Source organism: Peromyscus maniculatus, chromosome 1, assembly GCF_049852395.1.
Source record: "Peromyscus maniculatus bairdii isolate BWxNUB_F1_BW_parent chromosome 1, HU_Pman_BW_mat_3.1, whole genome shotgun sequence".
Lineage (NCBI taxonomy): Eukaryota > Metazoa > Chordata > Mammalia > Rodentia > Cricetidae > Peromyscus > Peromyscus maniculatus.
The window spans coordinates 90,863,211-90,885,796 of record NC_134852.1 but is presented as its reverse complement, the minus strand read 5'-3'; the positions used below and the strand labels follow the sequence as shown (position 1 = coordinate 90,885,796).

The window sequence follows — 22,586 nt, the reverse complement described above, 5'->3', positions numbered from 1 at the left end:
GTTTGACCTCGGGGAGGGCACACTGGATTGTCCCACGTGGGTTTTAGTGGTAGACATGAAATCATTACCTGCTCACTGGTAAGGGTTAGGAAAAGGTTACTTCTTTGTAAATCATGGATTCAGATTGACAGTTCCAGTGATGTCTATCACCACAGAATTCTACAATTTACCGTAACATTAACGGCTTTAGTGTTACCTTCTCTATAGCTTAATTACTATAATTGCTATTATAACTATAATCATAACTCCTCGGAAAAATGTGATGTTTCATCAATCACTATCACCTTCTGCGATGTTTATGCATGTTTAGCATCTGGCTTCTTCACATTCAGAGTCTGAACGAATCTCTTTGGCTGTCTCTGTGGCAGGCTGCTATGCATTTGGGGCTATTTCTGCTCAGTTCTCCAACTGCGTTGGGATAGATCTGTGACTGACAGCTCAACTCTATGGCATTGAGAGAACACCCTACATTGCGTCTGCATTTCCCAACTGCTTTATCTCCCTCACCGAGACACCACCTGGTCTTATTGTTCTTGTCGTTTCAGGCTGTGTTTCTGCTGTTTTGAGGCTGAGGGTTTTCTCATGTAGATCTGGGAGGGCTGGCAATTTCTGAAGCCTTTAATTACGCTGCCTGTCTATATCAGGCAATCTTCTGTGTACATACTGCATTAAAATTTGCTGCTATATTAGAGTTTTCTTTAGTTTTGTTTAAAGTGATAAATATGTACTCTGAGATGGTGGTGGTGGTTGGTTTGTGGTCCTTGGGATGGAAACCCAGGCCTCTCTCATGCTACGCAAATGCCCTGTTGCTTCCCAAGTCCGGTGTCCAGATCTTTTATTTTTGTGTTTGTTTGAGACAGAGTCTCACTCTGTACCCCAGGCTGGCATTGAACTCCTCATTGTCCCCCTGCCCTAGGAATCCCGCAGAGTGCTGGGATTACAGGGCATGTGCCCCCCATCCCGGTTTGGATTCCAGATTCGGATTAAAAATTCAACAGCGCATGGTGTTTCCGGTGGGAATGAGCCCTCTGAGGTCACCGAGAGGGCCACACCTGTATCACCTCTCTCGATGACAAAGTGTCCCTTGACTGTAAAATGCATTTTTGTCTCAAAAATCCTATAATGTGACAGTTAGTTTTAAAATTGAAGGAAGGGGGGTGGCTTTTGCTGTTGTTGTTTTGTTTTGTTTTGAATGCGGAGGATGGTTTGACGCTGGGAGCAGAAAGGAAGAAGTGGGTCTCTGAGTGTAGCTGTGGATTTCGGAGACTTCAGCCGCTGGCTGCTCCCCCCCCCCCCCAGGCCCGCCCACTCCGGCCTAGGCCCGCCCCTCCCCCAGCGGAGGGCCCGCCCCGCCCCGTCTGCGGGCCGACTTGGAGGCGCCCAGCAAGCGCCTCCGCCCCCGAGCGCCGGGGCAGGCGGAGTTGCGGGTGAAGGGAGGGATGTTTGGGGGGCGGGGGTCCCGATGACGGCATCGGAACGCGCCGCGCCGGGGCGCCGAGCTCGACTGCAGGTCCCGGGACTGCGCTCGCACCCTGGCAGGTGGGTGTGGGTCAGGAGTGGGTGGAGGGCGAGGCGGGGGCGCACCGGGGAGGCTCCTGGGCAGCCCCCTAGCCGTGCTCCCCGGCTTGCCCGGAGGCTCCTCACTGGGCGGGCCTGGCCAGAAGGAGCAGCCTGCGAGGGTCCGCGTTTGCCATCACTTTTGCAAACTTTCCGGGAGGGCCTGTTCCCAGTGGCCGATCGCGCGGGTGGAGTTGTCAGCACGCCTTTGAGGCTCGGGGCGTTGATTGTGGGGATGGAGAAACCAGGGCTACACAAAGCTCCAGAGTCCACCTGGGGTTTGGAGTGCCGCCAGACGGTGTTGCCTCTGTGTACCCAGGTCCCGGCACCTAACCTGGACCCGGTTACACATGTAGAGAGGCTACACAGTAAATACCAAACCAAAGACGTGCAGTGTGGGGTACCGGGGACCGAGGAATGTGATGAGGAAGGGGGATGGAGATCGGAGGGTCATCACGGATTACTGAGTAGTGTTGTACCGTGTGCTGGGCACTGGCGATAGGGTTCGAAACAGACAAAGAGGGTTCTTGCTTTCCATCTGGAAGGTGAATCTGGCAGTTGCATCTGCGTGGTCACCGCCTGATGTGGGCAGCACAAAGAGCTGTCTATGGTGGTGGTGGGCACGGAGCAGAGCAGTTTCCCTGGCCGCGGGCGGAAGGTGGGCCCAGCCCAAGCGTGGGTGGATGAAGATGCTTTGGTAGCACGGAGGTTGCTGGCCTGAGAGGTGAGGAAAGGCATGGTGTCCAGGAGATGGGAACAGTGGGGTGTCTGTCCTAAGCTGCCTTTATTGTTGTTGTTGTTCTTGGGGGGTGTATAAAAAGCAGATTGTCCTAACACATCTTTGAAAGATGCCCCAGGCGGTGGGGTTGGAGAGGGCTGGGAGACTGTGAATCAAGGCTGACAAAAGTCATCCCTTCGGGATGTCGGTAGCAAGACTGGCTTTGGCGACAGGATGAGGAGTAGCAGGTAGTCTTGAGAGATCTTTAGGAGATGGGATTGGCAGAACTTAGCGATGGGAACTTGATCTAGATGGATCTGCTGGCTTCTTTGAAGAAATGGGCAGGCGTCACGCAGTTTCAGTGATGGGCAACGGCAGAGACTGTGTGAGGCCTACTGGGTTGAAAGAGTTCCCTGGTGTGATGCCCTGTGCGTGTGGTTCTAGATACGGTCACAGGGGAAGGGGTCAGCACTAAAAAGGGGCCCGCACTGGAACACTAATCCCCCCGGTATGAAGTGGTGGGGACTTTTTTTTCGCCAGTGGAGGATGTCGAGAGAAGTTATTGTGTGAGATGGTATCAGGGTTTGTGTGGCAGTTGGGTACCAGGCTGGGCAGATGCTCTCAACTCTGAATACCCCTCCCCGAGTCTACCCAAGGTCTATGGCCGTGTGGTCTGGTCCCGATGGCAAGGGCCTTTCCCTTTCTCTGCAGATCCAAGAGCTGACCTCCTTCAACATGGGACTGGAGGCCCAGAGGCTGTCGGGAGCTGAGGAAGCGCCAGTGAGGGTGGCCCTTCGCGTCCGCCCTCTGCTGCCCAAAGAGCTGCTCCATGGCCATCAGAGTTGCCTGCAGGTGGAGCCGGAGCGCGGTCGAGTCACCCTGGGGCGTGACCGCCACTTTGGCTTCCATGTGGTACTGGGAGAGGACACCGGACAGGAGGCCGTGTACCAGACTTGCGTCCAGCCCCTTCTTGAAGCTTTCTTCGAGGGCTTCAATGCCACGGTCTTTGCCTATGGTCAGACAGGCTCCGGGAAGACGTACACCATGGGGGAGGCCAGCGTGGGTGAGTGACCCGTATTGTGTCCCTGCCACTTTGAGGGGCCTCAAGGTTTTCCTGAATTTCTGCGCCTGCCCCACCCACCACCCGAAGATGAGGTGCTGAGGAGGGAGTGCAGATTTCAGATCTGCACTCCATAGTGGGTCCAGCCATGTCAGCAGCCAGCTGGGAAAGGCAGGAAGGGTGTGTGTGGAGGGGGTGCAGTTGTGGCTTTCTCAAGAAGAGACAAGATGGGTTTGGGAATCTTAGCAGAGGAAGGCCAAGGCAAGTTGGCCTGTCTCAGGATGCTGCCAAGGGCTAGGAATCTGTGTTCCAGTTGGAGCAGTTAGATTGGAGCCTCTGCATCTGGGGAAGACTCTTTGGGCCAATCCCAATGGAAGGAATTGCCTCCTTTTAAGTAACATGAACTGTTTTCTGTTGTCTTGTGGCAGGCTCTTGATGTGTCTGAGGCTGGTCTGGAATTTACTGCATAGTCTAGGTGGACCTCAGACTTTCTTGCCTCAGTTTCTCAAGTGCTAGGAAATTATAGACATGTACTCCATACCTGGCTCAAGCCTTTGTTTTTTTTAAGATTTCTTTTTATGTGCATGAGTGTTTTGCCTGTATGTATGTATGTGTACTACACATATGCTTGGTGTCTTCAGAGGCCAGAACAGGGTATCAGGTCCCCTGGAACTAGAATAACAGGTGTTGTGAGCCACTATGTGGGTGCTGGAAATCAAACCCTGGTCTTCTGAAAAAGCAGTCAATGGCCTTCAGCAACCTCTCAGCGCCACATACTTTTTTTTTTTATACACACTCATTTAATTCATGAGGGCTCCAACTCATGAGTTAGTCACCCTGTTTCCTAATATTATCATAGTCGGGGAGGATTTCAACACATGAGTTTTGGGGAGACATAAGTAGACCATAGCAATTACAAAGGTGTAGCCATTTATTATAGAAATTTAAGAAAATGCAGAAAAATACATGCAAAAAATAGCATGTTTGATAATCAGAGCATTCTAGCTTCTCTGTGAAAATGATTATACTTTAAACATGAAATCTTTTTGTTTTGTTTTTGTCTTTCAATATGGGGTTTCTCTGTGTAGTCCTGGCTGTCCTGGAACTCACTCTGTAGACCAGGCTGGCCTTGAACTCAGGGATCCACCTGCCTCTTCCTTCTAAGTGTTGGGATCAAAGGCGTGTACCACAATGCTCAGCTAAACGTGACGTTATTTATACTTACTCTTTTCTATCCTGTTTTATTTTCTTTATAATATGCCATAGGGCTGAAGTTGTGTGTTCCTCACTGGTAGAGCTACTCAAGTATGGTAGACCTCATACTTGAGGTCATGAGTTTGATCCTCAACACCACTTACACATAGGCCCCCCACACAAATGAAGAATATATAATGATAAATGTTCATGGCTTATGCAGTACTACACCTGGCAGCATCTGAATTTTCTGGCCATAAAGTATTATTTTAGTTCCTGACCTAATATGTGGAGCCATCTGCTTTGAATTGGGGATAGTGATAAAGACCATATGTATGATATGTATGTATGATGGTGAACATTGATCATTAATTATTCTTCAGTCCTGTGTGTTTGTGTTGCTGTATATTGAACTCAGGGTCTCACATGTTAGGCAAGTGCTCTACCACTAAGCTGCACCCCTGGTCTTTCGATCTCCTTTTTATTTAGTAACTTCCTGGCATTCTGCTGTGAATATATTTAAGCACACTTCCTATGGTATCTTAGGATGAACACTATACTTCCCTGAAGCAAATTCAGAGGTTCTTTAATTAGCTGTGCGTGGGCCATGGTAGTGACTTACCTGTCCCAGGGAGTAATCAAGCCCAGGGTATCTGATTATGGAAATGTAGTAAAGGGGGTGCATCAGGAAGGTGGTTGATGAGACCGTGAGAGGTTGCTTGAATTCCTCATGATGCTCTACCACCCTGGAGCACTGCCTAGCGGAGGCTGCCTCTCCTTGGCCTCTGTTACTGTCTTCTCCATGCCACAGCCCCCTTCTCAAGCGGACGGTGGGGCGTGGGGTACTCGGGCCAGGTTTAGCTGGGACATGGCAGCAGGAGACGCTGTGCTGTCTCCCTAGCCTCCCTGCATGAAGATGAACAGGGCATCATCCCAAGGGCCATGGCTGAGACCTTCAAGCTCATCGATGAGAACGACCTGCTGGACTGCCTGGTGCACGTGTCCTACCTGGAAGTGTACAAGGAAGAGTTCCGGGACCTGCTAGAAGTGGGCACTGCCAGCCGGGACATCCAGCTTCGGGAAGATGATCGGGGAAATGTTGGTGAGGAGTCCTGGGAATCCTGTAATGCCTGGGAGTGAGGCCTGTAGCAAGGAAAGCCTCAGGCTACTCTGAGAGTCGGGGTGGCTTACCCGTGTGGAGAGACATCCCATCAAGGGAAAAACCATCCGGGGATCCCTGGATGGTTTTGTTTCCTGTCTCCAGTGAGCTGAATATATGCTTCTGTATCCAGAGTGAGAAGCATTAAGGTTAAGTGTGGGAAAGCTGGGACCCTGGGCACGAGTGGGTGCTTCTGGTTGAGGAAGAACAGGTAGGAATCCTGGACTGTTGTGCTTGTCTTCCGGCTGGCTGTCGGGGAGCCGCTCACAGTCTTCTATGTCCACAGTGCTGTGTGGGGTGAAAGAAGTGGACGTGGAAGGCCTGGATGAGGTGCTGAGCCTCCTGGAGATGGGCAACGCTGCGCGGCACACAGGCGCCACGCACTTCAACCGGTTCTCCAGCCGCTCACACACCGTCTTCACTGTGACCCTAGAGCAGCGGGGCCGGGCTCCCAGCCGCTTGCCCCGACCCGCCGCCGGCCACCTGCTGGTCTCCAAATTCCACTTCGTGGACCTGGCAGGCTCCGAGAGGGTTCTCAAGACCGGCAGCACGGGCGAACGGCTCAAGGAGAGCATCCAGATTAACAGCACCCTGCTGGCGCTGGGCAATGTCATTAGCGCTCTGGGGGACCCTCAGCGCCGCGGCAGCCACATCCCCTACCGCGACTCCAAGATCACCCGGTGAGCTGGCCCATCTCTCTGGGCGCGATTGGGGTCATGGAGCCCTCCAGGAAGGCTGGCTTTGTCACCTGGCCCCGCGGTCCCAGGTCAGTCTGCACAAGAGCTAAGGCGCCCCGACGCTCATCGTCCTCTCGCCCGCAGGATCCTCAAAGACTCCCTGGGAGGGAATGCCAAGACGGTGATGATCGCCTGCGTCAGCCCCTCCTCCTCCGACTTCGATGAAACCCTCAACACCCTCAACTACGCCAGCCGCGCCCAGAACATCCGCAACCGCGCCACAGTCAACTGGCGGCCCGAGGCCGAGCGCGCCCCGGAAGAGCAGGCGGCGGGCGCGCGCGGGCCTCCGCGACACCGCTCGGAGACGCGCATCATCCACCGTGGCCGGCGCGTGCCCGGCCCCGCCGTGGGCTCCACCGTGGCGGCCGCCGGCCTGGGCGCCGCCGAGTGCGCGCGCTGCCGGGCCCGCACCAGCGCCGCCTACAGCCTCCTGCGAGAACTGCAGGCAGAGCCCGGGCTGCCCGGCGCTGCTGCCCGCAAGGTGCGGGACTGGCTGTGCGCCGTGGAGGGCGAGCGCAGCGCCCTGAGCTCCGCCTCCGGGCCTGACAGCGGCATCGAGAGCGCTCCGGCCGAAGACCAGACCGCGCAGGGAAACAGCGGAAGAAAGGTGGCTCAGGGATGGGATCGAGCGGAGAGGGTCTTAGCCAAGCAGTGCTTGTTGAAAGTATATTCGGGCTTCCTTGTCGCTTCTGATGACTAAAGTCACTTCCTTAACGTCGTTTAGCCTCTGGATCTGTTAAATAAGGATATTATAAGAACGGAAGGTGTAGTAGGTGCTAAGCACACAGGTAAAGACCGAGGCGTTCTTAATACAGCATTAATAAAAACGTGATCTGTGGGAATAGTGACCACATCTCTAATTCCAACCCCGTGAAGGAGGAAACGCGATGATCATGAGTTCCAGGCTAGCCTGGGCTACATAGCAATACCCTAACTCAAAACCAAAGTACTATTAATAATAAGTAAAACTTAAAGCGTTATTAATAATGGCGGGAGATGGCCCAGATGGCTTGCAGAAAGAGCCTAAGGCTGGACGGGGCCAGGAGCACCCATTCATTGCAAGGTAGATCTTGGAACGAAGTGGGGAGTAGGTCTGAGTGAGGTGGAGGAAGGGCAGAGAAAGAGGTGGAGTGTCCCAGCGCCTTGCCAGACCTCACCCCTAAAGCTTTTTCGCTTGCCCCGTAGGGAGATGAGGGGGCCCAGCAGCTACTGAGCTTGCAGAGCCAGGTGGCGCGGCTGGAGGAGGAGAATCGAGACTTCCTGGCAGCTTTGGAGGATGCCATGGAGCAGTACAAACTGCAGGTAGGACGGCCCCTTCTGCAGATCAGGACGGCTTTGTGGAGGAGGGAGGGAGAGTTTCCCAGAATGGAAGAGAGTGTGTTTGAATGGAGAACCAACCGGGGCGAGGGTTGTGGCTGGTGAAGGGATGTGAAGAGATGTGGGGTGCCGAGGATGAACAGGAGCATGGAAGTGAGGGACAGAACAGGGAAGGGAGTCAGTGCACGGACAGCCAAGCCTGGCACCTCGGCCTTGCGTGCCAGATGGGAGCTGCCGCCTGAGGGCAACAGGATGCTGCTACCTGGGAGTCTGCTGATCAGGTCAGCATCATGCTGGGCTCTCTGGTGTCAGGGGTGGGAGGTGGTATGCAGGTGTGGTGGGACCGTGACGCGCATTGGACGGGATAGGAAGAGAGCTTGAGCCAGATCCAGATAGGGTCAGTGGTACTCAGACTTCTGAGTTTCATCCTAGAAGGTGAGATGCTCTGATTAGTTTTTCAGTTTCTCGTACTTAGGCTGGTCAGCAAACATCCCTTGGCATCCACGTCCCCAGCAGTGCCTGGACTGTGTCTTGCAGAGTGACCGCCTGAGAGAGCAGCAGGAAGAGATGGTGGAACTTCGCCTCCGGCTAGAGCTGGCACGGCCTGGCTGGGGCGCACCGGGGTTCCTGCAGGGCTTGCCTCCTGGGTCCTTTGTGCCTCGACCTCACACAGCCCCCCTGGGGGGTGTCCACACTAGCATGCTGGGCATGGTGCCCCCCACTTGTCTTCCTGCAGAAGAAGTGAGCTCTGAGCAGGTGAGGAGGTGGCAAGGCTTGGAGCCGGGCCAGGGCCACACCGGGACATGTGTCCCTTGTTCATACCTCCATGGGGCCAGCTGCGAGTTGTACAATTCGAGTGTCCCTAGAGAGAGGGCCAGAATATGAGAGACTGTGGGGCCGCCTAGAAGTGACCAGGGCCAGTGAGCATCTTGAGACGGCTGGAGATTGCTTGGAGTGAGGATATTGGCGATGACAAGGTGGCACCCCTGTACACCTGAGGATGGAGCTCTTAACATACTGTTTGTGGGAGACTCTCTGTAAGGCTTACTCTCCCACAGGCTCTGCTCTGTCTCCCCCAAGGCTTGGTCCCCTGCCTGTAGGTTCTGCAGCTTGGGGTCATTCGGACAAAGTTCAGTCCAGTGCTGCTTCAGAACTCCAGGTCATCTCAGCAGTTGCGGAGGGCTCGGCTTGGGTGGGAGCGTGCCATGGACCCATCCTTCTGGCAGGGTGTCCGTGGTGAGAAAGGACTTAGGTTCTCATGGGCTGCCTGCTGGAAAGGGCAGGTTGCCACCCCCGGAGAGCCAGATGCCAGGGGATCACACCCTTCCTTGAGGGTGAGAATACCTGCCAGCGTGTCCCTTGGCAGATCCTGAGGGTGGAGATGGGGTAGAGGAAGTTGAGGAGGGGAGGGTGTGCGTGGCAGGGCACACCCCAGCAACAGCCTCGGGAGGGAAGTGGCTCGGAGGATGCCCTGCGGATATTCTCATCCCGAGCCCCACCCTAATGCTCGCCTAGCAGGTGACTCATGGCGGGGAGGTCAAGACAAAGGCGCTGGCCCAAGTGGACAAGCTGGGAAGTGGCTCTTCTGCTACCTCAGAGGAGGAGGAGGAGGAAGAGGAGCCACCCAGGCGGACCTTAAACCTTCGCAGGTGAGGGAGACCCAGTGTGGAGACTCACAGGATCAGCTCAGGGCTACTTTAGGATGTAGGAGACTTCCGGTCATTCTCCTAGCAGTAGCGTGAAGGCTCCTCACGGGTCAGAAGGCGCTTGCCTGTCTCATGCTCACCAGCCCTTGGAGGACTGTGAGCTCCAATTGGGAAGGTTTCACTGGGGTGCGTGTGATAAGAAGTGCCCCGGCCTCCTGCTGCTCAGTTTCCTAGGTGATCCCTGGTACCCGCAGCCTCTTGACATCTTCTAAGCTCTGCCCTGGCTTCTGACTTCTGCCCCATCCTGATCCTGAGGGTTGGAGGGTCCAGAGGCCTCTCTTCCCCCCAGACGTAAGAGGTAGCTAGGCTGGGTCAGGGGGCGGGAGAGGGTTCTGACTCCTGCTTCTGTCTTCCAGAAATGGGATTAGCAACTGGAGCCAGAGGGCCGGGGTCCGTCCGGAGAGCCCAGCTGACAGGAAGGGTCCAGAGGTCTGCCCAGAAGAGTCAACTGCTTCCATCCCAGCACCACAAGGTAAGGTGGGTGGAGGGCAGAGAGAGTCCTCATGGTTTCCCTCCTCTCCCAGGGAGCCCCTCCTCTCCTCCGCCTCCTCCACTCTCAGTCAGGGTGCTGACCCTAACAGTCTGCGTGTCCTAGCAGCTGGTGGCAGCAAGGTCCCAGTTCAGACCCGCCAGAACCCAGCTGCCATGGCCTCTGAGTGGCGACTGGCCCAGGCCCAGCAGAAGATCCGGGAACTGGCCATCAACATCCGGATGAAGGAGGAGCTCATCGGTGAGCTGGTCCGCACAGGTGAGTGGTGGGTGGCGTTGGGGTGGGCTCCTCCTCCTCGGCAAGGTCTCCTGCTCGCTCAGCATTCTTCCTGTGCTGCTTTGGAGAGGGTTCGGCACTGCCCCGCTTAGCAGCACAGGCCTCTTCTAGCTGCGTGGCCTTCAGCAGGTGTAACAACCCCTTCGGTTTTCTCTTGTCTGAAGGGAATAATGCTTGTAGCTGTTGCATAGGATGGCTGTGAAGGTGAGATGAGTTCCTCCTGGTGGCCTGCTTTGAATAGCCCTCAGTAAACAGAGCGCTGTTAAGAGAACCCACGAGAGTCTGTTAAAGGTCATCAAGGATTTATTAAGATATAAAATGGGGAGAAATACACTCACGGATACGTAACAAAGTAAACAGCCGTCGTCCTCTGCCCCGGGGGTGAACGGAACCAGCTGTTCAGTCTCTGACAGCCCCAAGACACACACACACACACACACACACACACACCCGTTTTAAGCAGTCACGTTCCCAGAAAAAAACACTCCTCTATCGGGCTAGATACCCCAAGGTCATTGGCGGAGCGAATTCCCACAACAGAGCTTCTTATATACTTACTTGCTATGTTGCAGGTGATGGGACCAGTAACTCTCAGTCCTAGGCACACAGTGTAAATGAGGACCCCCATTCCCAGACTGTGCTCATCTGATACTGGTGATGAGTTGAGGAACTGGGGGCACAGTTCTACGTGGCACCATTTGATAGTTTTTCAAAAAAAATTTTTTTAAAATACATTTTTATTTATCCCCCCCGTGTGTGTGTGTGTGTGTGTGTGTGTGTGTGTGTGTGTGTGTGCATGTGCCACAGTGCACCTGTGGAGGTCAGAGGATAACTTAGAGGAGTCAGTTCTCTCCTTCTACCACGTGGTCCAGGGAGCAAACTTAGGGTATTAGGCTTGGTGATAGACACCTTTATTAAAGGTGTGTGCCACCACCGCCCGGCTTCGAATGTCCTTAATAGTTGTGAATTTATTATAACTTCATTCTTCAAACTTTCGGATAGATGGTTAAGAAGAAAGAACAGTATGAGGTCTTTATCCAGAATTAGCAGTCACTGAACGTGCCCACCTTGATCTCTGTGCCCATTTCTTTGCTAGATATATTTTGAAGCAAATCCTAGCTACTATATCCTTTTACTTTTCTACTTCTAATGACCTCTCCAAAAAAAAAAAAAAAAAAAAAAAAACAACCAAAAAACAAAAAGAACAAAAAACTTGGACCTTTTCCTGCCTAACCACCATGCCATGCCCTTGTCTTGTCTTTTCTTGATTTTGTTTCTTGGTTTCTGGTTCGTTTGTTTTTGAGATGGTTTCATGTAACCCAGGCTGGCCTTAAAGGTGCTGTGTAGCTAACTCAGTCATCGAACTCTTGACGCTGTCTCCACTTCCTAAGTGCTGGGATGACAGGCACACCCTGGCTTGTTCAGTTTTGTGCCGTGCCGGGGTTGAAACTCCGATTCTTAGTACCCAGAGCGGAGGCCCTGTCCCGAAGTGACCCACCGGCGTTGTTTAGCCTCATTGGCTTGAGTCAGCCTCCCATGCATGGGCCCTGCACATGCTCAGTTGGCATCCTAGGCTTCTGAGGTCTCTCTGCACTCAGCTCTGAAGTCATCCTGCCAGACTGTTCACTTCCTTCAGTGGCGTTTGAATTTTCCCTCTGCTGTTCATATTTCTTGCAGATTGAAGTTGGAAATATACGCAGCTTCAGGGTATATATTGATTTTTGTCATGTGTTTGGTAAAGCTAAAACTTGCTAATTGGAGTTGCTCCTGTGGGCAAAACTCATTTAAAAAGTGAGTGGGGGGGGCTGGGGGTGGTAGTGCACGTATTTGATCCCAGCACTCAGGAGGCCGAAGCAGGCAGAACAGAGTTCAAGGCCAGCCTGGTCTACATCATGAGTTCTGGCCAGCCAGGACTAGAAGCAGGGTGAGGAAAGGGGGTGAATGAGTGAGTGGATTCAAGGAAAGATGATGGTATGAGGGCTTGAAGAAACCCATGTAGTGTCCCAGCCTGGAAAACAACATTCTGGGGAGGGGTCTGCCTGGGCCATTGTGGACCCACCGTCTTCCAGGGAAGGCGGCCCAGGCCCTGAACCGCCAGCACAGCCAGCGCATCCGGGAGCTGGAGCAGGAGGCCGAGCGGGTGCGGGCAGAGTTGTCCGAAGGGCAGCGGCAGCTTCGTGAGCTGGAGGGCAGGGAACCCCAGGATGCCAGCGAGCGGTCCAGGCTTCAGGAGTTCCGCAAGAGAGTGGCTGCAGCCCAAAGCCAGGTGCAGGTCAGTGCCGGTTCCCTAGCTGGGGTCTCTGGGAACAGGATTGCGGGCCTGGCATCTGTGTGTCCTCAGATCCTCCCGTTCAGCCCTGGCTGGTGGCAGTCACTCCTCCTGGCCTCTAGGCTGGTGTCCTAGGTAAGCTGGGATCAGCTTAGCTTTCAGCACAACAGGAATGGAGAGGTGGATGCTGCCTGCCGACCAAGGAAGGGCGATGTCTAAAGACATCTCCTCCAGCCCACAGCACCTTCCTCCATGCATGCACCCACCGCCCCAGCCTGCCCTTCGCCGACTTCCGTCCCACCTTCTTTCCTGTTTATCAGTGTGTGGGTCCATTTGACCCCTCATTAATTTAGCTTGCTTGCTTTTTTGTTCTGGGAATGAAACCTAAGGCCTTGAGTATAGTAGGAAAGTGCCCAGACTGAGCACTGTCCCCGAGGCCTGGCTTAGCCTTCTCCAGGTGACTGTTGTGTGCCTGGGTGTGGCCATCTTCCACACCTCCCCTCCCCCAGCAGGTCACACAGTCCACATTACTTTGCCAGCGCTGCTAGAGCAGGGTTCCACAGGGGGGCGGGGCAAAGCAGGGCTGCAGCCCCTCACAGTGGGGGATGACGGCCAAGGTCAAGGTTTCCATGGGTCTGGCTTTCCGCGAGGCCTCCTGAGGCTTGTGGATGGCTGTGTTCTCTGTGTATGTGTGTCTGCCTTTCCTATGCGCCTGACTTCTGTCCTTCCCTCTTTTATAGGATGCCTGTGTACCAGGTTAGGGTCGCCCTCAGGCCTACACTTAGTGGCTTCTTTAAAGGGCGCTCCATCTCTGAGTGCAGTCACATCAGAGTGTGCGGGAAGACAGTTCAGCCTGTCGCCCTGTCCAATATGGTGATATTTTATTTGTACTGAAATGTGATTTTCTTTCTTTCTTTCTTTCTTTCTTTCTTTCTTTCTTTCTTTCTTTCTTTCTTTCTTTCTTTCTTTCTTTCTTCCTTCCTTCCTTCCTTCCTTCCTTCCTTCCTTCCTTCCTTCCTTCCTTCCTTTCTTTCTTTCTTTCTTTCTTTCTTTTTTTGAGACAGGGTTTCTCTGTGTAGCTTTGAGCCTTTCCTGGAACTCACTTGGTAGCCCAGGCTGGCCTTGAACACACAGAGATCCACCTGGCTCTGCCTCCCAAGTACTGGGATTAAAGGTGTCCGCCACCACCGCCCTGCATTTGACTTTATTTGTATGTTAATAAATAAAGTTGCCTGGGGGTCAGAGCTAATAGCAGAGCTGGGCGTTCGTGGCGCACGCCTTTAATCCCAGCTCTTGGGAGGCAGAGCTAGGCGGATCTCTGTGTGTTCAAGGATACAGCCAGCATGGAGACACACGCCTTTAATCTCAATACCAACCATAGAAGACCTGGAGGTCTGTACAGATGGGCAGTGATGAGGAGGTCACATGGTTGGGTTTACAACCAATGAGAAGGCAGAACAGAAAGTCTATAAAAAAGACAGAAAGTAGCTCTTTTGCTGAGGAGGACAGCAGCGGCAGTGAAGGTAAGGCTCTTAGCTCTGACCTCTTGGGCTTTCATCTCTGCATTGGCTCTGTGTTTCTTATTCAACAAGACGGTTACATCTACAGTCCAGCCTAGCTTTCACCTTCCGACGATCTCAGCTGCCTCCCCACCTGCCGGTCTGCCCTCCTTCCCCTTTTCTCAGTTCCAGGCCAACCAAGAGATGATCTGCTGGAATGGTTGAGAATCTTTTTCATTACATTTTCCTTAGTGTGTGTGTGTGTGTGTGTGTGTGTGTGTGTGTGTGTGTGTGTGTGTATGAGAGGACACCTTTTGGGAGTTGGTTCTCTCCTTCTACTATATAGGTCTCAGGGATCAAGCTGAAGGCAGCCATTGGGGCTTGGCAGGAAGCACTTTTACCCACTCATTGAACCAGTCCCCCCCCCCCCAGTAGGCAGACATTTTCATAGGGTTTGTTAGCACAGAGCACCTAGCGCAATTCACCCAAAGACCAGTAAAAGTTGTCGTAGCTACTGTCCTTAGTCTACCATCCATCTCCCTCTGCCCCTTCCCTTGTGTCCTGTCCACCCACCTGTTGGCCCTGCTCACCCTTGGCCAGTGCCAAGCCACGTGCCAGGCTCCTAATAAACCCCGTGGCTGCTGTGTGGGTCCCAGGTACTGAAGGAGAAGAAGCAGGCCACGGAGCGGCTGGTGTCACTGTCGGCTCAAAGTGAGATGCGGCTCCAGGAGCTGGAGAGGAACGTGCAGCTCATGCGGCGCCAGCAGGGGCAGCTGCAGAGGCGGCTCCGGGAGGAGACGGAGCAGAAGCGGCGCCTGGAGACGGAGATGACCAAGCGGCAGCATCAGGTCATGGTTAGGCTCTGGCAGGCCGGGTGAGGGGGTCTGCCTTGTTCCCGCTGCGGCTCACAGCCCCGTGATCTTAGAAGCAGGTCACTGGAGGTTCTCTGAGAGTGGTTTGTTCTCTGAGCTTCTGGGAACCTTGAGGCTAGGGGCACATGCCACGGCCCCGCCCACCAGTTCTTCTCCTCACCGCGTCCCCCTCCCCCACCCCGACTTCCTCCCCCAGGAATTGGAGCTGAAGCAGCTGCAGCAGCAGAAGATCCTGAAAATCAAGACGGAAGAGATCGCAGCCTTCCAGAGGAAGAGGCGCAGCGGCAGCAATGGCTCCGTGGTCAGCCTGGAGCAGCAGCAGGTGCGGCCGGGCTGAGCCCGTGGCCCCGTGAGATTGGCGGCTGGGTGACGGGTCCACGGGGGACGTGCTGTGGGACCTCGGGGAGTGGCTCCAGCTCGAGGCGGGTACTGAGATCCCTGCCCCCCCTTCCCCCGCGGTCCCTCAGAAGATTGAGGAGCAGAAGAAGTGGCTGGACCAGGAGATGGAGAAGGTGTTGCAGCAGCGGCGGGCGTTGGAGGAGTTAGGACAAGAGCTCCACAAGCGGGAGGTCATCCTGGCCAAGAAGGAGGCCCTGATGCAGGAGAAGACGGGGCTAGAGAGCAAGCGCCTGCGGTCCAGCCAGGTGAGCCCCCATCACAGGACGCCCGGCCAGGTGAGGCCCTGCGGGGCAGGGTGTAGCTGGGGGAGGTTCTTCCAGATGATGTGCTTGCCAGGTAAGACCCAGGAAGCTTTGCCCTCTAGGCTGTAGCCTATGGGACAATGAGTACCTATGGGACATTGGTACTCATCCCATAGTCCATTTCACATTTTGCGAACACCACTTTGGGACCCACACGGGCAAAATGAGGAACAGGTGTAGGAAGTGGTATGGCCAATTAGATTCCAGCTTTGGGGGAGGGAGGCTGTGGGTCCATCTGCATCTGGCAGGGTTACCTCCTCTTGACTAGAAAGTCCAGCTGCTGAACCACCTTGTTCTTCTGTCAGATGGGATCGGAATGTGGCCAAGAGAATTTAGTGGGCCTATGTCACACCCAGACCCAGGACTGTTCTAGTCCAGGTGCTTGGGTCAAAGCCAGATTCCTGAAGGGTTGTGGACACTCAGACCAGGGTTCCTCTCATCCCATCATGGAACACAAGAGATCTGAGAGGCCTAGAGGTCATTAGGTGATCTATAATATCCCTGCTCACAGGCACCCTTGCTTCCTTCCATGAGCCTCTAGGAAGGGCCAGTTTCCCATAGTCCCATCCTCTCCAGCCAAGTCACCTCACTGATAGCCTCCCGCAAACCAGCTTCTTGACATTAGAGCCTGTTCTCTGCTTGCACAATCCTCTGGGCCATCTCCTCCACAGATGTTCTGGTCCTTTAAGGGGCCCTGATCCCTGAGCAAACATCTGGGTTGCAGGCAGGCCAGGGAAGGACCCACATCCTCCTTAGCATCCAGTGAGCCAGCTGGGCCCTTTCTGGGTCCTCTGTGAGGACAGCGCCTGCTCCTTCTCTGATCAGGCCCTAAATGAGGACATCGTGCGCGTGTCCAGCCGCCTAGAACACCTGGAGAAGGAGCTCTCTGAGAAGAGCGGGCAGCTGCGGCAAGGCAGCGCTCAGAACCAGCAGCAGATCCGAGGGGAGATAGACACCCTGCGCCAGGAGAAGGACTCCCTGCTGAAGCAGCGCCTGGAGATCGACAGCAAGCTGAGGCAAGGAAGCCTGCTGTCACCTGAGGTATGGCCACCCGGCTCTGTCCCCATGCTTCAGCTCTCATCGCTCCCTTGTCCACCTGTCCTTCTGCCACCCTCTGCCCCCTGCCCTGCCTGTCTGTACTAACACACAAGTGCCCTAGTGGGTGTTAAGCCTCACAAGGTGGAGTGAGATTGTCCCTTGGGCCCCCTTGATGGGTGTGGGACCCCAGGGACTTCGGAGCTAGACACCTGTGCTGTGCTGTATACAAAGCGCTCTTCCTTTGAACAGCAGAAGCCTATTGAGGACTATGGGGGTCCAGCCCCTCGATAGTCCCCTCCCAGGGTCCGCGGAAGACTCTATCAACCAGCAGAGAATCTATTCTTTAGGGTCGGTAAATCAGTCTACGCACGCAGAGTTCTTTGGTCCATTCACTTTTATTCCTCTGGCATAACATCCTTTATACACAGTTTCAGTTCTGTTCTCATGTCTAGCTCCTTTCTTGCCTGATTTCTCTCTATATTTATCTACTGTCCCCTCTAGGTTCTATCTTAATTCCTTCATCTAGTTCTGTCCCTTCTAGGTTCTCATCTATCTAGTTCTTTCTCCCATCAGCTTCTCTCCCGTCTCCTCTCTCATCTGGCTCTTTCTCATCTTGTTCTTCCCCATCTGGCTCTTCCTCATCTTCCATCTCGTTCCTCTAGTCCTCTCTTTTAGCTCTTCAATCTAGTTCTTCCCCATCTCAGCTCGTTCCTCTCAAGTTCTTACCCATCTCGTTCTTCCATTCTCTTCTCTCTTTCCTCATAGTGCCCTGGAAGTCCCGGTATATAAAAGGGAGGGTCCGAGCTAAATTGTGTAAAGCTATTACTTAACGTCCACCTGGCCTAGGCGGCGTCCTCTTGTGAATTTACTGTAAGTCAGGAGACTTGTACGTGGGCTGCTATCACTTGTAGTCCTTGGAAGTTGGGCGCCCCCCTGGGTGGTGTCTCCTTGTGGAATTTAAGTCAGGAGACTTTCAGGTGGGCTGTTATCATTGTTAGTCCTTGGCAGTTGGGCGTCCACCTGGGTGGTGTTTCCTGTAGTCCTTGAAAGTGGCTAAGGGAGATATCTGATTCCAGAGAAAGCCTTTCCTGAGGCTGTTCTCAAAATGCCTGGAATGTGTATGTCCAGAGAGTGATCAGTCCACACTGTTAGCTCTTCTTAGGGAAAAGTCAATTGGGAAAGCTATGAAGGCACACATGATTTTCATAACAGAATACAGCTGATATATAACAAGCCAAGTAACACCAAAAACTCCTTGGGATTTGGCTTCCTCTGGAGGAATTCCCTGATCCCTCCAGGTAGTGACTTTGCCATAACCAGCTGAGTTCTTATGATATATTCCTGCGGCCCGCAGCAGAAGCCTGCACTGCATAGGCTTAGCCCTGGCTGGCTGGGGTCTTGGGCAGCTCCAGCTCAGCTTTCTGGAGCTCCCCGCGCTCATCCCCTTGAGAACACAGCCTCAAGGCATTGTGTCTTTCATGGTGTCAGGCAGTGTGTCCCTGCTGCTGCTGCTGCTGCAGCGAGGGGCACTTCCGGGACGTTGGAGACAGTCTCAGGTCGAGGGGACTCTGAAGGCCCAGTTGTGTCTGTGTGTTGGCTGTTATGTACCTGCCCGGGACTCTGCTGTTCAGGAAGTCTGATACCCATCCTCCATGCCTGCACCCGTTCCTGCAGGAGGAGAGGACACTGTTCCAGCTGGACGAAGCCATCGAGGCCCTGGACGCTGCCATTGAGTACAAGAATGAGGCTATCACCTGCCGCCAGAGGGTGCTGCGGGCCTCGGCCTCCCTGCTGTCCCAGTGTGAGATGAATCTCATGGGCAAGCTCAGCTACCTCTCCTCCTCGGAGACCAGGGCCCTGCTGTGCAAGTATTTCGACAAGGTGGATACCAACACAGACCCTTGCCTCTGCTCCCTTTAGCTCGTTGTGGGCAACTCCAAGAAGTTTGTCCCTTGCTCCCGGATGAGGGGACAGGGTCAGGGTCACCTCCGCTCTCGTCTCTTTGAAGCTATCTTAGTGAAGCTAAGACTCAGGCTCCTCTCCCTTCTGGTCTGAAGGTCCTGGCCTGTATTAATGGGATTTCAAGAGGGATTGATGGATTTTTCTCTCTAGGGATATGTCTGGAGGTATTTTTGGTTGCCATTGGGGGGGGGGGGGGGGAGGCCAGGGATGTTGCCAAATGCGTCAATATAAACAGGCCCCACACCAGGAATTGCCCAGCCCCAAATGCCTTAGTATTCTTTGGTTGAGAAATGTGGGTCTGGGTGCAGTTACAAGTCTAGCAGCTCAGTACTGTGTGGTGGGGAAAGGCATGTGGTAAGTTCCACCTAGAAAGCCAGCTCTGATTGTTGGGAGTTGACTATCTAGAACAGTGTGTAAGAGGCAGGAAAGGCCTGGTGATTGATTTCCTTGTGACCGCGTTTACGAACTGGCTAAGTGTGGTGGCTGAGCCTGGCTGGTCCTGGGACAGGTGGTGACACTCCGAGAGGAGCAGCACCAGCAACAGATTGCCTTCTCGGAGCTGGAGATGCAGCTGGAGGAGCAGCAGCGGCTGGTGTACTGGCTGGAGGTGGCGCTGGAGCGGCAGCGCCTGGAGATGGACCGCCAGCTGACCCTGCAGCAGAAGGAGCATGAGCAGAATGTGCAGCTGCTCCTCCAGCAGGGTCGAGGTGAGGGCTGGGGAGGGGTGCTGCCTGGCGCTCTGCCCATGGCCTGGGCTGCCTCAAGCCCACGGTGCCCTGCCCACAGCCCCGTACTAATTGATTCTCTTTCTACACCAGACCACCTTGGCGAGGGCTTAGCAGACAGCAAGAGGCAGTATGAGGCCCGGATTCAAGCTCTGGAGAAGGAACTGGGCCGACACATGTGGATAAACCAGGAGCTGAAGCAGAAGCTCAGCGCAGGAAATCCGGCCAGCCAGAGCCGGGGTAAACACTGGTGCCCGGTTTGAGTGTGCCCCATGGGGGAGTCAGGGAGGAACACGTTGACCTCCAACTGCTACAAAGCCAAAGATGATCGTGAGCTGTGGTCCTGGGCCCACAGGCCTCTGCCCCACCCAGATGTCTCGTGTGTGCTTCTGTTGGCTCTTTTCAAGTTGCTTGTTCAGGGGCATGGGGAAACTGGGTTTGGGTCACCTGCGCCTCCCTCCATGTCTGACAAAGATGCTGTTCCCTGACAGGTGGAGAGAGGAGAAGCCTCTGCCTAGAGACCAGACAAGGCCTTGGGAATGAAGATGGGGTCCACCCAGCAGCTCCTGAAGCTCCCTGGCAGTCTTCCCTTCTGGAGGGGGCACCCCGTGCCTGGGATGAGACCCGGGACTTGGTCCATGCCCCACTACCCCTGACATGGAAACGCTCAAGCTTGTGCAGTGAGCAGGGCTCCGCGGAGGAGCTGAGGGCCCGGGAAACAACTGAACCCCCAGTAGGGCGCGTGCTACCCGTGGGTGAAGTGGGCCTCTCCTGGAACTTTGGACCCTTGCCTAAACCCCGGTGGGAAGCCCGGAGAACCAGCCCATGGATGATCGATGTCAGGAAAAACCCCTTGTAGGCCTTGGTCAGGCCCTGCCTCGGATTCCAGTCCTGCTGAGAGGAGAGGCTGCCTGCTTTGCTTCTGTGAAGGACAGCTCTTACCTCACACTGTCAATCCATCTTTACACTAAGTGGAGTCAGCAAATGTGGGCCACAGCCCAAAAGAACTGGACCTTTCCCCACTGTGGTACAGGGGATCGAACCCAGGACCTTGTGCAAACTCCCACTCCCCCTTCCTGTGAGCTGTAGGACCTGACAGCCGCCTTTCATTTGTGGGACAAATCTGAGCTCCTCCGAGGCTTGTCACAAAATGGTCAGTGGCGAGAGGATTAGGCTTTAACGGTCTTATGCGGATGGGGGACTAGGAAAGTTGTTAACAGTTTTAGGATTTTTTAAAATATCATTTAATAATAAACAGGAATAATCTGATAATGGTTCACATCTTAAATCTGTCCTCAAGGACTCCTGAAAGCTGGTCCTCAGCTGAGGCAGTGGAGCCTGAGTTGGGGTCTAGTGGAGGTCACTGGAGAGCCCCCTGAAGGGGGTACTGGAGTCCTGCCCCTCCCCTCCACTTCCTGGTTGCCTCACTCGCAGGCCCCCAGTCAGAGACAGACAGCCACGAACTTCGACCTCTGAGAGCCCGAGCCCACTTGATATAAAGTCCCACTTTACTCATCAGTGGGACTGACACCGACCCAGGCAGGCACTCCAGGGCCGCCTTGTCTTCGTTTTTAGTTGTTCATGTCAACCACACAAAGTGAACACACCTTTGACAGGGGAAATGGTAGTTTCCACTTGGAATCCAACAATAGGAAGAGTCCTGAGGCCACAACAGGGTTGAACCTTCTGGGGAAGACTGAGAAAGCACCAAATCAGCCCCCTGCACATGAGGCTCCTGCCAAGACTCCACAGCGAGTTGGTTTAGTTGATTACAGGTCGACACAGGTGCCAAGCACATTACCAGGCTAAGACTGCCATGAGGTGGCCGGCTCTCAGGGCAGACCCTGCAGTGATCTCTGGACCATGGTCACAATCACTCCCCGGCTAAGTAGCCAGGGTGACCTGACTGTTCCTCGCTTCTTGCTGTAGTCTTTCACATACAGGTCTTAGTTTATGAAGTACCGCTTGTGTCATGGAACTCAAGCCTATGGCAAGAACCGACAAGGGTTCTTGTCTCCTTTTCACCAAGGTCATGGTATGGAGACACTGGAATGGTATCCTTGCTTGAGTCATAGTACCAGCTACCATGCTGCCCATCAGATCCCTATCTTTCCCTAAAAGGGCCAGGGCCTGGCCTCAGGTGAAGTCCATGAGAGGAGCTGGGAGACCATGAGGCATCCCAGGGGTAGGCTGAACAATGACTGGGGAAAGCTCAGGGTTCGTGATTGTTTTTGTTGTTGGTTTGGAGAGGGTCTCACACAGCCCAGGCCGTCCTTGCACTTGCTATGAGGCAGTCAGAAGCTTCTGGGCCTCTGTCCTCACCTCCCAAGTGCTGGACTACAGGCAGGTACCACACACAGGCAGGTACCACACCCTGCAAAGCCCCCAGCTTCGTTAAGTCCACAGGTGCCATCATCTTTACTTGTAAACTTTCTCAGTCCCGTTAAGTTCTGGCCACTCCTGTTCTGGGCACATTGCTGGGATTGGTGGTATGAGCCCGGCACTGTTACCACACCCAGAGAAAGCTGCTCTGGAGTACCGCCCCAGGAATGCAAGGGATCTGGCCAGGCTCGCAGTGTTCCTCCTGAGTCCTCCAGCTGTGTTCTACCAGGGCTAGCTAATAAGCTTCTTCCTCGTGTAGGTTCTGAAGGGCCGTTTCCGAGAGAAGGCTTGCCTGAAAGGAGACTCTTCGGTAGTGGAGGGGAACACATCCATATCCTCATCTGGGGAAAAGCAGAGATCAGTGAGGCCTGCTCTAACCACAGAGGGTCTCACAAGAGTGGACTCAGGTGTGTCACCTACCCTTGTTATAAGGGATATGTGCAGACAGCGACAAGCCACTGGAAATGCAAAGTACCCAAATGTGTGTCCACACACAAGGCTTTCTTTTAGGTCGGATCAGAGGGGTTTATGTCACTTTGCATGGCTGAAATGTTTTGTGAGAAGAGAGCCACCCAAGTCCCACGCCGCTTATATTTCTAACCAGTGTTCTGAGCAGCCAGACCCTGTGCTTTTACGTAAGGGCCAGAAGATGAGCAAAGCTAGGGCCTGATGGCAGAGGCCGACAGAACTTGTTCGTGGTGAACTAAAGGAAATGTGGACATGAACCCGCTGTGAGGAAGTGGCTGACCCCGATCACTGTCACTTGTGCTACCCGGGCCATTCACTGCCCAAGACTACAGACCAGCAACATCATGGCATGCACACCACTCCCATCGTCTGAATTAGTTTGATAAGATTTTGTAGAGGTTTCTCTTCAGATGCCTCAAGTTCTACCATGAAGCCTCTCTGGGAAGGGCACAGGAC

The 22,586-nt window shown here is 54.2% G+C and overlaps 2 protein-coding genes across 12 annotated transcripts in view; one reads left to right on the top strand and one right to left on the bottom strand.

Moving 5' to 3' along the window:
- Nucleotides 1-1,404: 1,404 nt before the first annotated feature.
- Kif7 (kinesin family member 7) lies at nucleotides 1,405-20,552 on the top strand. Of its 11 annotated transcripts, none has more exons than XM_076545601.1 (19): nucleotides 1,406-1,539; nucleotides 2,987-3,338; nucleotides 5,431-5,631; nucleotides 5,975-6,368; nucleotides 6,510-7,032; nucleotides 7,611-7,727; nucleotides 8,280-8,498; nucleotides 9,261-9,391; nucleotides 9,805-9,920; nucleotides 10,047-10,196; nucleotides 12,284-12,486; nucleotides 14,639-14,836; nucleotides 15,051-15,176; nucleotides 15,322-15,498; nucleotides 16,381-16,596; nucleotides 18,268-18,474; nucleotides 19,064-19,262; nucleotides 19,374-19,520; nucleotides 19,772-20,552. In XM_076545601.1, the coding sequence occupies exons 2-19, from the start codon at nucleotides 3,011-3,013 to the stop codon at nucleotides 20,137-20,139; spliced, it is 4,020 nt and encodes a 1,339-aa protein (XP_076401716.1). In that variant the 5' UTR covers nucleotides 1,406-1,539; nucleotides 2,987-3,010; the 3' UTR covers nucleotides 20,140-20,552. The 11 variants fall into 11 exon arrangements, with proteins under 11 accessions (XP_076401721.1, XP_076401716.1, XP_006970086.3 ...); XM_006970024.4 differs by having other exon boundaries at nucleotides 10,044-10,196; XM_076545569.1 differs by having other exon boundaries at nucleotides 10,044-10,196; nucleotides 15,322-15,528.
- Nucleotides 20,515-22,586, bottom strand: part of Ticrr (TOPBP1 interacting checkpoint and replication regulator) — a 40,807-nt gene continuing 38,735 nt past the window's right edge. The window contains exon 22 of the mRNA XM_042278495.2: nucleotides 20,515-22,003. Coding sequence (XP_042134429.2) covers nucleotides 21,894-22,003 — 110 coding nt within the window. The 3' untranslated portion in view covers nucleotides 20,515-21,893. The remainder of the gene's footprint in view (nucleotides 22,004-22,586) is intronic.